At 38.3% G+C, this 13,219-nt stretch overlaps 1 protein-coding gene across 1 annotated transcript; it reads left to right on the top strand.

Annotated features, from left to right (window-relative positions):
- Window positions 1-4,149: 4,149 nt before the first annotated feature.
- LOC110854253 (protein vestigial) lies at window positions 4,150-12,322 on the top strand. Its single transcript, XM_022102675.2, has 4 exons — window positions 4,150-6,657; window positions 7,886-8,624; window positions 11,287-11,602; window positions 11,684-12,322. Exons 1-4 carry the CDS (start codon window positions 6,571-6,573, stop codon window positions 11,934-11,936), a joined length of 1,395 nt encoding a protein of 464 aa, XP_021958367.1. The 5' UTR covers window positions 4,150-6,570; the 3' UTR covers window positions 11,937-12,322.
- Window positions 12,323-13,219: the final 897 nt, after the last annotated feature.

The raw sequence follows: 13,219 nt of genomic DNA, 5'->3' as shown, positions 1-13,219 counted from the left end.
TTGAATGCCATTTCTCGGCTGAATTGTTCATCCTCTCTAAATTCCACTTGGAGATAATTGGGCTTAATTTCATACTTGGAACTTTTCACTCGCCTCATCTGCTCTTCCGTTCGCAAATCAGGATTTGAAACTGGTGACAGGTTTATGCTAATAATAAAGGGCTCCTCCTAAAAGTGGAATATGTATGGATGGAAGACGGTGCCAAATGTTAATTTCTTAAGAAGATCCAAAATTATCTGGGGAGCAGAAGGTGTCGATGAAAGGTTTAGTTGCATGCATAAAGAGATTTTGGGGAAAGTGAGATTTCTGAAATTTTAATGATTTCGTTTCTCTTGCTTGGAAAAAATCAGAGTTTTATCACTTTCTTGATGAGCTATGGTATGATTTTTTAATAAAAGACTACCCGCGATAAGCTTGTAAAAAAGTCTCGAATTAAAAAAAATTGAGAATTTCTGAAATCTCACTTTCTTTAAAATTTTGTTACGACGTTATGCTATAGTTTGATTTTGAAATAAGAATAATCACGCCATAATCTTTGCATATAAAAAATCTCTTATTTTAAAAATCAAACCATAGCACAACACTGTAACAACATTTTGGGAAAAATGAGATTTCTGAAATTTCCAAGATTTTTTTCCTCTCTCTAAAAAAATCAGAGTTTTATCACTTTCTTGATACGAATCTGACTTATTTGACGATGCGATCTTGCCCAGATTTCATCTCATCTCAGCTTTTCTCCAGCTCCGCGTTTGTTTTGTTAGTTAAACTAATGGGATTGATTTCTAGATTTGATATTTATTTTTATGTTGCCTCTTTAAATCTTGTGAGTCGAGTTGAAGCATGAGGTCGGCATGGCTTTTTAGTTACTGACTGACTAACTTGGTGGTAACAATTGAACATAGTTAGTGGGTGATGGTGAGATGTAATCTTGCGTGTTGGTGAGTAATAAAGGAACAAGTTTTCACTGGGAGGTCTCTTTGCTTCTGGATTCTGAATTATCCGATTAATTCCAACTCAGTCACAAGAGTGATGCTAAATAATAAGATCTTCTGGGAGGGGGCATCCACCAATTATTTTTTGTGTGGGGTTATCGTTAACTTGGCGAATTTCGGATTTTTCCGTGTGAATAATCCTCCTTAATAAGAGAAGAATGAACATTAATTTGATTTCTTCCACTGTTGGTTCTTCACTAATTAATAAATGCAAAGCAGTAAATTAACAAAAACCATTTAAAAGTTTGTTAAATCTCATAAATTTTTGTGAATTTGCAACTTTTTGTTATTTGATACCGTCGGTGAACACGCTCAAGGGCATGGGGTAATATTTCAAAAGTATTTAGTGAGAATGGAGGTCTCCCAGCGTATGCTGTCCGAATTTGAGCAAACTAGTGTGAATCGATGGCAAATTTAATTAGGATGAAATTTGTGAAAGACACGATTTCCCAATGGGCACGATTGGCAGAGATATTTGCATCCGAAGAGGAAAAAACGTGCCCTAAAGTCGACAAATTTTACACTTGTCAAATTTACTGAAGATTTTCTCCTCTTCGGATGCAAATATCTCTGCCAAACGTGCCCATTGTGAGATCGTGTCTTTCGCAAATTTCGTACTAATCAAATTTGCGAATCAATTGACACCAGTTTGCTCAAAATAAGAGAGCATACGCTGGGAGACCTCCATTGTAAATACGTGAGACGTGCAAATCAAGTAGCAGCACAGAAGAAAACAAAGTTTACCTGGTGCAAAAATGAAAGAATTTCTCAAAGGTGGTATTATAGGACTCGTACTTCTTGTCTAAATATAAATCTAAACGACTTCCTTAACTCGTTTGAAAATAATTCTGTACCAAAAATTTTGCACATGCGAATTACGAATACAGCACAGTTTCGTTTCTGCGTTTGAATGAATTATTACGTACAGATATCCGACTGGGTGGCTGACATCGAAATTTTAGCAGTGAGTGAAAGAACCCTTACGCCAACCCTAATATTGCTAAAACTAGGAAGGTTTCTATTGGTGGGAGAGTTGTAAATTTTAATAACTTTGCACTTGCAGAGCCAATCACGAAGTTTTGTGGACGAGGTGCAATTTTATAGACCATTTTGGAAATACGATATCTTATTAACATGATATGCGTCGTTTCGTTGGGTGGGTTCGTGACTACGGGTATTTAGCAGTACTAAAAAAATTGGGCGATAACGGGTGGTTCTCTAATCAAGAAAAGTTAGTTGTGAGTGTAATCTTAGTTTTTGAAAAGTGTTGTTTTTGTATTGTGCAATAATCTTTAAAAAAAGGTTATCAAAAAATCGGTGGGCATTGTTGTTTCGGGAATTTCGGATTTATGATGTTCATAAAGTTTCATAATATCGTCGCTGTAGATCCATAACCTGCCAAGTTGAAAACCAGTTGGAAGCATAAAATGCCAAGTTGAAAACCAGTTGGAACCATAACCTGCCAAGTCTGTTTTCGTGATTTTTCAGGAGAGTAAAAACCCGAACCACATGATTGTTGGTTGAAGGAATCGCAGTAATTGATTTTTTCACTGTTTAATGTTGAATGTAAATTTAAATTTCATCCAAACAATTTCAAATTTGGCATGAACATGCATAAATATATTGTCAATCATAACATGGCATCAATTCCCGTTTCGATCGCTATAAATTTTTCAGGAAAAATATAAAACCAAATTTTTTACGGTTTTTGATTTTTCCTGAAAAATTTATAGCGATCGGAGCGGGAATTGGTGCCATGTTATGATTAACAATATATTTATGCATGTTCATGCCAAATTTGAAATTGTTTGGATGAAATTTAAATTTGCATTCAAAATTAAACAGTTCCTAGATCGCATAGATTAGCCATCTTTCCACGAGTTTTTCGAGCAAGAGAAAGCCAAATCTTATAAATTTTATCAGTTTTTGAACTTTAATATCTCCGGAACTAGGTGGTCAATAATTTTTTTGAAAAAGCCATTTTATAGCTAGCTAAATGCCAAATTTTTATAGACTAAAATCGCAATACACCCCAAAACAGACTTGGCAGGTTATGGTTCCAACTGGTTTTCAACTTGGCATTTTATGCTTCCAACTGGTTTTCAACTTGGCAGGTTATGGATCTACAGCGACGATATGTATTCAGCGAGATAACGGGAAGTTCTCTAATCAAGAAAAGTTCGTAATAATCTCAGTTTTCGAACTGTATTTTTTTGTATGCAATAATCATTTTTTTTAAAGTTATCAAAAAGCAGGCAGGCATTGTTTCGGGAATTTCGGATTTATAAATGTTCATAAACTTTCATAATATGTATGCATTCAACGAGGTGAATTTTCGAAATGTGTTCTTGTTGTCAGTATTGTGCAATATTTCTTTTTAAAAAAGTTATCGAAAAATAAGCGGGCATTGTTCCGGGCATTTCGGACTTGAAGGAAAGTATAGATGTTTATAAAGTTTGGTAATATTGTATTCAGCGAGGTGAAAGCAGAACGGGCGAGTTAGTTATAAAACCGCATCAAGGGAAAGCACCATGAATATTAAAACGTATTTACGTATGTACATACGTACCCTATTAAAAAGTAGGATGGCTTGGTTCATTCTCGGTTGTGGTTTTCATAATGGACTTCGTTCAGACCAAGTTCGTACATATTCCTGCTCGGAATTAAATAACTGGGAGAATATAACTTTTACCATTTTAATTTTAAAACATTTCCCTCTTTAGGAAACCATGAAGCTAAATAATTTTATTGAAAATCCAACTTTTGTAGTGAAATACTTATTTCGATACGATAAAACTGATAAAAGACAAAATTTTGGAAATATTTCATGCTCATCTTCACCGGTATAATTTTCTGTCTGTATTTTCTAGCTATTTATACTGTAATCAAGCTACTAATTTGTATGCTACAATAATTGTAATATGTAAACTCCGTTTCACATTACGTGAGTTCATCACATGGAGTACCTACATTAGCCGAATTATTTTATTATTTGACACCAATTTATTTTATTTTGGCGTTCAAATTATCCAATTTCGTATGATTTAAACGCCAAAATAAAAATAACAAGTGAAAATTGTACTTAAAATGGACCGTGTATGGTTAGCCGTGATAATTTTGATAGCAGTTTCCCCTCTGTAATTTTCTTGTGTGTAATTGTTATATTTCTGTATCTTGCAATCAAGTCACTTTTTTACGCTACAGTAATTTGAATATGGTTTAGAGTGAGAATTATATTTATATATTTTAGAATGCATCCTTTATGGTTAATCTTGATAATTTCGCTAGTAAATCTGCTCCTTCCTTCCCATTATCCATTTCGGTTTTCGGGGGGAAAATTGTTAAAATGTGATACTGTATCATCTCCTCTCCCTCCTTGCTTGCTTCGATTCGGGGATTTTATCGCTCTTCTCCATGGTTCGGATCCACCTAATATTATCATCCTCCATCCACCATTCCATTCTTCCACCGAAATACTGGCCATTATGTAACAAACACCCCCCATCTTCCTTCTCCTAGACCAGAAACTCTCTCATCTTTCTCAAGAGCCCGAGCCTGAATTTCCCTCAGCAAAACACAAACCAAGCCATCAAGATAATTTAATATAGTTGCGATATGACCGCAGATTAGTCCATGGATGCAAAGCCAGCCAGCTCCTCTTCCTCCAGCCAAATAATGCCCACAGAATAATAATAAAAGGCGATCAATACTTTGATATTCCATAGTCTAGTGAACTGAAAAGCATCTCTCTCTCAAGCTAAACCATCGTCGAGACTCGAGAAAAGGGGAGCTCAATTTATTGGAAGGCAAAAGAAAAGAGGGAAGTTTATGAGATTTTTTCTCCGGAATTTTCTCCAGATTCTGTCAGCCAGCCAAGCCAACCAACCAAGTCTGTAATCATAGTTTGATCTCTCAGACTTTGCATGGGCACACGAATATTATTATCAAATATCTTGTATACTATGAAGTGAAATAGTTTGTAGAGAGAAAAAAAATTGAAAAAATTCGTCGTCGTTGTTTTCGGGATCAATTTTTTTTCACCAAGCTGCTCTCTTGCTCTGCTCAGTTTCAGTCAATAAAACAATACTACGACATTTTACCCGGGTATTATCGGGCAGGCAGGATTTGTATTGTGTACACGGACGGATGATGAAGGAGCATATACATTACATAGCAACAAGCTTGGAGCGTTGGGGGACTATTAGTGGCAGCCCACATGAACACAACTCCGCCTTAAATTCATTCCCATCCTATTATGCTGCACGTTCAATCCCAATCCACTCCACAACCCTTTCCACGACTTTCCCCGTAAGCAAAATACGTAATAAAACCAAGCGATTCACATGCACAGCCTCCGTTAAAAGTAAAAACTCACCTTTTCGACGTATTCACGGATTTTTCTGCACTGCTCACCTGAACAGGCATGTTTTTGCATAGAGTATTTAATTTGTAGGAAGAAATTCTGAAAATTTTTCCAAATTTTCCTCATTAAAATATAAAAAATCGAGGAAAAATAAACTGGAAATATAAATATTTATTAACGTTCTACGGTACATTCACACTTTACCTTTGCTCGTAAATATAAGAATCTACCTTGGCACAACAGTACACCCAATAGAAGAGAAGCACCTCCAATTTTTTTGTACAGCCTGCCAGCCTGCCAAGACAATCTTCTTTCATTTCATTTCATACATAGCTCTCTGTTCACACAATACATTTCGTAGTTGAATTGAAAATCTTCCTGAAATCTCGACCCATCCTCCAATCCAATCCAAATCCAATCCACAAAACTTCTTCTTTCTTGGCTGGGTTACGTACACGAGCTCTCTTCTTCTTACGATCCCTTTGTATGTAAGCAAGTAAAGTACGGTACGGACTGGTGGTAAGAAGAAGGGTTACCTACGACCATCCATACCACCACCAAAGAAGTAACAAGTCAGTCGCAGAGTTGTCTTTTACGAGAGAAGAAGAGTCAGAGCCAAAAAGAGAGACGAAAAAGAAGTCACATAATAACTTATCTTGTATCGCTTTTCTCTCCGTTACAAAGTGACGACGAGAACGAGAACGACACTTCTTAAACCTTTCCAAAACATCGTAAGATTCAACCCTTTCTTTCACGTGTTAACATAATTCCGAGCTGAAAACTTATTTTACGTACAAAGCATTTGTAACATCAACGCTTTAAAAGGGGCGAAGAACAATAATCCAAGTGAGTTAGTGAGTTCGAAAGAAAAGATTGTTTTATTGTGAAGAAAGTGTCAAAGTGTACAAATAATGTTTTGCGTAAGAGTGACGTAAAGGGTGGTGGAATGGATTTGGGGAGATTTACAAGTGCATTTACTTACATACATAAGGGATTTATGGTTGGGGTGAAAGTTCAATTGTTTTAAGAAGAGATTGACTTTATGTAAATTAAGACCAGAATCACGTGGTATTTGTTAAACGCTATTATGCAGGCAGAAATTTTGAACATTTATGGAAAAAATTCTACCAGATTTCATCTTAAAAAAATAATTCGTTAAACGTAACGAATTCTAACCTCCCAAAAAAAGTTTTAATGTGTGATTCGTGATTTAAAATGAGCTGCACACTAATGTATCAGCCATACGCGATGTCCTATTCTTCCTCGTCTTCATGCGACAGGACCACCTCGGCGGCTGAAAGGGTAATAATTATTATGGCGTCATTACTACTACTGACTACTTTAGCTTAATATTCCAGTCACGTTTAAAATTACGGCTAATTTCGGCTACCTCAATTACACACTGGCATAAATTAAGGACTAATTAAAATGTTGAGATGTCACATTGTGTGGATGGCAAAATGTTATGCTGTGGGTTATCGAATTATTTATCTAGATTGCGTATGTTATCGATCGAGTATGTGTTGCAAGATAATGGAAAAAGATGTCACGACGAAATGTGACAATGTGACTGTGTTGGCATTGTTGTGAAGAGGAGCGACATGACATTGGGACACAATTTTATGCCAAAAAATGTCACAGTTGGTGACATTGATGTAGATAATGTAGACATAAATAATCGATCAATTATTGGCAGTGGCATCTTATTTAGTAAGAAAATAATTTCTCTAATTCAGGTTATTTTGCTAATCAGCTATTGTAATTACATAATTAGCAAACTAGGCATGATTCCTGCAAAAATTGGAATTACAATTAATTAATATTGGTTTTGCAATCAATTGAAAATATTTGCATATTATATATTAATTTGCAATCCGACCATTTTTGCATCCAGGTCAAGACCGGAGATGATTCATTTGTAAGAATTTGGCCCATATAAATTGGCGAAATTGATTTGAATGCAAAGTTGAAACGCTGCGTTTTATATACACGCCGCGTATTACACACATTCCAGAATGCACTTTAGTTGGGTTTCATTCAACAAAATGTTGGAAATGCAGTGTAATAATGTTTCTGGAATGTGCCTTTTCAGCAGTATCACTACCGAAAGGAATTTAGTCATCCCCTGATCGGCAGCAGAGCAATAATGGATGTTTCATTCTCTCTTTTTGAGTGTAGCATACGTAACGTACGAACATTGTAGAAAGCTAGCTAGCACTCCAGCGAAATAACACGGCTGGAGTGAAATGACCCAATAAAACAAGTTTGACAAATTCCTAGAATTCTTTCTCCTTTGAGTAAAAATGCGAATTTTAGTGTCACACACGACCCAGCCAGCCGATTGCGTAACGTTCATCTGAATCCGACTGAAACGTGTCATGTGATAGATAATTGTTCTCACTATATGCAATTTTTATGATTTCAGCAAAAGGTCTTGCGTAACGTTTATCCGAATCCGACTGAAACGTGTCATGTTGCAATTCTCACAATTTTATGTAAATTTTGAATTGTTTTTATGCTTTGATTACAGCAAAAGGTCTTCAAATTCCCCCCGCAGATTCACCCAGAATCGCCTCCAGATTCTTCCGCCAGCTCGGCGGGAGGTTCGCCCTCCTCCTCGAGCACTTACGCCCCTGCCAACTTCACCCTTCCGCTGATTCCTCCGGGTGGATCTGGACCTTCGACTGGACCCTTCAACTACCACCACTCACACCACCACCACCTCAATCACCACCCTCATCTGAGTCTGGGTCATCAAAATCAAAATCAACAGCTCCAGCACCACCAGCACCATCAACTGCCCCTGTCGCCGCACGAAACGTCCCCCACGTCCCAGCGGAGTTCGTCCAGTTCCCATTCGAGACGGTCACTCACGCCGTGCGCCACCGTCACGTCGGCGGATCAGCAGCAAGACCAGCAGCAGCAGCAGCAACAGCACCATGAAGAATCTACGTCTTCAAGGTCCTCCGATCTCGATTTGCCCCACACGATCACATCCGCGTCATTGGCGTCATCCTCGACTAGTCAGCATACTCGACACCAAAATACGCAGCAGGGTCACGCTCAAGGGGCGACGACTTCATCTGCGACACCGTCGTCCTCGTCGTCATCCAGGGCCCAGTATTTGTCGGCGAATTGCATCGTGTACGAAAACTATGTGGGCGACTCGGCTCGAGAAGTGGATGAGCATTTTAGCAAAGCGTTAAGCGTGGCGTATGGCTCGAATGGTGGGAGTGGACTCGCCGAGAAGAGTGGAAGTGGTGGGAAAAGTAAGAAAATTTAGATATTTGTCTCATATTTTGTGATATATTCACACAGAATTTTCCTCTACCCTTCCGGACGGAAGGACCTTAAACTCTTCTTTTGAACCTTATTGAGCATGTCAATGAATACACCTCATTATTACCAGCTTTACACAAGTGGAGCCTTTTAACACGTTAACCGGGGATAATTTCATCTTACATAGATAATCCAGTCGTAAATCTGGGCTGCAGATGTGCAGGGAAAAAGAGATACATAAATCGTGTGCATGAATCACTAAGCCTTTTTCGGTGTTTCCTTCTTCTTCTTCCTTCCGCGTTGGGAAATTGGCCTTCAGTCGCAGGCCTCTCACTTCCTCTCCAGTGGCCGCGGAAGCTTGAGGGGACAATGCCCCCACGGTTGTTCGATGTCCGCATCATCTCCCCATCTTATACAAACCCGGCCCTCCCCTATCCCACAATGTTAATGTGCCTCCGAGCTTCCGCGGCCACTGTTTCCTCTCCTCTGTCATCAGATGGTAACGTGAAATTCGAAATAATTTCGATCCACATCATCTTCTCCTTATCGTTATCTTTTAGCTATTATACGAGTAATGCGACCTTTTAGATGACAAGGAGGCCGATCGCGACGAACGAAAATCGGAGTGATTTAACGACAAAGTTAACTCATTATTGGGTTTCGAATTTTGAATGGTTTTCTTCTCGAACTGAACTTCTTCATCCTGTTTTGCCTGACACTTTCTTACCCGGCAATATTTTATAGGGAGGAAGTTGTCCATCCGTGGTAGATTTGTAGGTTTGGAATTCTTGTGTGGAAATGGGACTTGGTTGGGTGACGTGGTGGAAAAATAGTTGGATAATTTTTATAGGAAATAAATCCTGGTAAACGAGCCATTAGAATGAAATGGATGGGATCACTAATGTCCCCACTTATACGTCCCCATCGTATTTACTACTCGTACTTATGTACATTTGAATAGTGTGTAGTGGAAGAAATTTGAAAGTTTTTGGCTTCTGCCTCCCCCGTTTACTTTACCGGGTGATGGCTAAGCTATAAGCTAATGGCTAAATCTAATGGGATTCGGTGGAAGTGTGTGCATGTAATAATGTTGCTTTTTCTAGTGGTTGGCAGTGTTAATTTCTGTCATCGTTTGTCCTTACGAGTTTACTTTTGGTGTCGGAGTGGTGGTGACGGTGATGGTGTTAATGGTATTGATTGTTGGGAAATTGTAGGATTTTGAATACATAAACACGTAAAAATGTGTATTATTGCAAAATAGAAGATTTTAGCTTTCTCTGTAATCTCAGAATTTCAAATTTCGAATAAACACGTAAAGGCGTATTATTTGCAAAACAGAAGATTTACTTTTCTCCGTAATCTCAGAATTTTGAATTTCGACGCAGAAAAATGCGTATTATTGCCAAACAGGACATTTTACTTTTCCCCGTAATCTCAGAATTTGGACACCTTTCTCAAATTTTTCGAGAAATTATTACGTATTCTTGCACCCAAAATGTAGTGTAGGGACGAGACATGGTGCAGACAGGCGACAGGGCCGCATGTGGTCGATATAGAAGCTGTAAAGATGCTCAGTCTGTCATCTTGTTGTTTTCAGGGTTCTTATCAATCTCGAATCTCATCTTTTTGCCTTGTAGTCGGTAAACGTGTACATACGTGTTCCTACTTTGTACATAACGGACGACTCCCGTATTGGTATCTAGAAAGCCACGAAACAATAAGGGATAAGTTTTTACCTTTAAATGAATCCAGAAATTTGGAATGGCTCGTTTTTTTGGAGATAAATATGTATAATGCGTATATTTGTACTTTAGTAAAAGTTAGGGTCATCATGCATGTCAGTGGCCGCGGAAGCTGTGGGGACATCTGGGGACATTAACATTGTAGGATGAGGGGAGGGAGGGGATTATATACGATGGGCAGATGATGGGGACATCAAACAACCGTGCGGACATTGTCCCTCTTTTGTCCACATTTACGCTTCCGCGGCCACTGAATTGCATGCCATGTGAAATATGTGTCTCGTGGCCGTGGCTTACTCACATTTCACAAGAGACATTTTCACCCCAAATAAAATACTCGTTGAACAAAGGCGTAAAAATGTGTAAAATCGTAAAAAAAAGTAAAAGGACTACCTCATAAATCTCAAGTCTCTCTGCCGTACCTTGGAAGCTGAGGAGAAATTGGAGTTAATGGATTTATAACAAGGACCCACCCCCTTCTCGCAGCAGGGGCCATTCCTCTTTTGTTTCTCTAATATCAATAAATATATTGTAAAAGATTCCACACATTTTTAAGATTTTTTTTTCAACAGGGACAGACGTAACCCTTTTCTTGCGTTATTAAGCTCGATTTTGTAGCCTGGGTTTAGCAGGGCTTATGTACCCGGAATGGTTGTGTGTCTGTCTGTCTATCGATTATGCTCGTAAAACTGGTCCAATCAACTTGAAATTTTTAACACACGTAAAATATGTAAAATTACGAATCAAGTTGGAAGATGAGCAAAATTTGTGGAAATAAAAAAGTTGTAGTGGTCGTATTATGCACATCTCAATTTATTAATAACAACCTGACTCGGGCCAAACTCTGGGTTTTTAAGGTATACGTACTGATACACAGTTTTAAAATTTTGTCCATTTTTTCATTCTCCAGATCTGCCCATGTCCACGAGAAACTTTCCCCCGTCATTTTGGGACTCTGCTTATCAACCTCCTCCCGTCCCCTCGACGTCATCCCGCCCCCCTTTGTCGAGCTATGGACACACCGACTTTTACGGGAGTGCTGCTGCGTCTATGGATTACACCAACGGACTTCCAGTACCCGGGTTGCATCATCACCCGCAAAGTGACCCTTGGCACTACCCACTAGCCCCGCATCACCATCATCACCACCACCACCAAAGTTATCACCACCATCACCGGGATTTAGCGGCGGCCGCGGCTTATCCAGCGATGCCTTCAAGCTCAAGGTAAAAAATGAATTTTTACGAAATTTTGAGAAATTTTGAGAAATTTTAGTTAAATTTTGTAATTTTTGTGAAATTTTGAAGGTTCAATCCTGCCCAATACAGTAGTTTTCTATTCCCCTCGGCCGCTTCGGCAGCATCGGCGAGCCGGGCATTTCCAGGCATCGGGGCCTCCTCCGTAGGTGGGGTGAAGGGGGACAGTGGTCACTGGGGGGCTGGGGGACGCTACCATCCGCACCCCCACCACGAAAGCTCCTGGTCCGACTTTCACCTTGCCGATTATTCCGCGGCGGCTGCGCACTACTCAAATATTACCGCGGCTGGGGGCAATTTCTAAAGTTGGTAAATCATGTACATAAAATAGTTATTTGTAAATTTTTGCGAATTTTTGTGCAATATTAAATATATTTACATATAAATGCATGCAATTTTAAATAATCATTGAAATTATTATAACTAAATATTGATTTAAATGTATGTACATCTTTATAAAAAAATATACCCACCAAACCAACGAATGAAGAATGAATGAATGAATGAATGAATGAGTGAATATTTAGTAAGTAAAGTATCATCATCCCTTTCATACATACAAAAAAGTAAGCACAAAACTTTTTATTTTACAGTTTACGACCTACTTTGTTTAACTTACCTGATCAAAAGTGTGATAAAGCCGAGTCTAGTCTTAATTAATGAATAAATCACTCACTTTCATATCATAAATTTGATTCAATTTATTAACCAACTTTGCATAATGCGGTAAAAAAGGACATACAAATAGAATGAAACATGACCAGGAGAACGCATGCATCAATCTGTTTATAGATCATCATGAGAACTTGTCTAAATATACACATGTTGCGCATAACTGGATGATGAGGTTATCAGAGGTGGGCAAAATACAGTGCTTTGGGCTCCATTCTTCCCAGGGGGTGGATTTCCGGGATTGTTACACCCACAAAAAGACGAAAATCTAAGTCGAGAAGACCACATTATTCCTATTCCTTTAGTTATTTTTGCTCTCTGGAAGAAAATGATCTTATAAAATCTTACAAAATTGTGTAAAGAAATTATGTGAAGAAATAAACTTTGTATCGGTGTCGAAATACTTCATTTTGAAAAAATTTGAGAAATTTTCACAATTTTTTTCACATTGTTTAGCAATGCATTTTTACAGGTTAATTTCTTCACAAAACCTGCATTTTCATACGACTGTTGCCTTTTCCACGTAGATTTTCGTCTTTTTGTGGTGTAACACCCCCGGAAATCCAAACCCTGGGAAGAACTAAGCTCAAAATACTGTATTATTTTCACAAAGTATTTTGCCCATCCCTGAAAGTTATCATACTCTTAAACATATCATATCATACATACGCACTTCCTAAAAACGTCTCCAAAAAAATAAATTAAACTGCATCCCTTTCACCAAACCATTTAATCCAACATTATAAAATATCAGTTACTCGAATTTGGATTAAGGCTGACCGTCCTCTCATTAGCCAAGATTTATATTCTTCCCAATGTTCCGGATATCATTTTCATTTTATTGTTTGAGAAAGAAAACCGAGGGCATAATATCATTTAGCGGAATGGAGCCGAGGTGAGATCCACTTTTTGTAC

Source organism: Folsomia candida, unplaced genomic scaffold (assembly GCF_002217175.1).
Source record: "Folsomia candida strain VU population unplaced genomic scaffold, ASM221717v1 Fcan01_Sc009, whole genome shotgun sequence".
Lineage (NCBI taxonomy): Eukaryota > Metazoa > Arthropoda > Collembola > Entomobryomorpha > Isotomidae > Folsomia > Folsomia candida.
Note: the sequence above shows the minus strand (reverse complement) of the source record. Positions and strands in the feature narration are given on the sequence as shown.

Coding starts and splice junctions, on each gene's coding strand:
- LOC110854253 (XM_022102675.2), top strand. CDS start 6,571: ATGAGCTGCACACTAATGTATCAGCCATACGCGATGTCCTATTCTTCC. Junction 6,658..7,885: donor CCACCTCGGCGGCTGAAAGG/GTAATAATTATT, acceptor CTTTGATTACAG/CAAAAGGTCTTCAAATTCCC. Junction 8,625..11,286: donor GAGTGGAAGTGGTGGGAAAA/GTAAGAAAATTT, acceptor TTCATTCTCCAG/ATCTGCCCATGTCCACGAGA.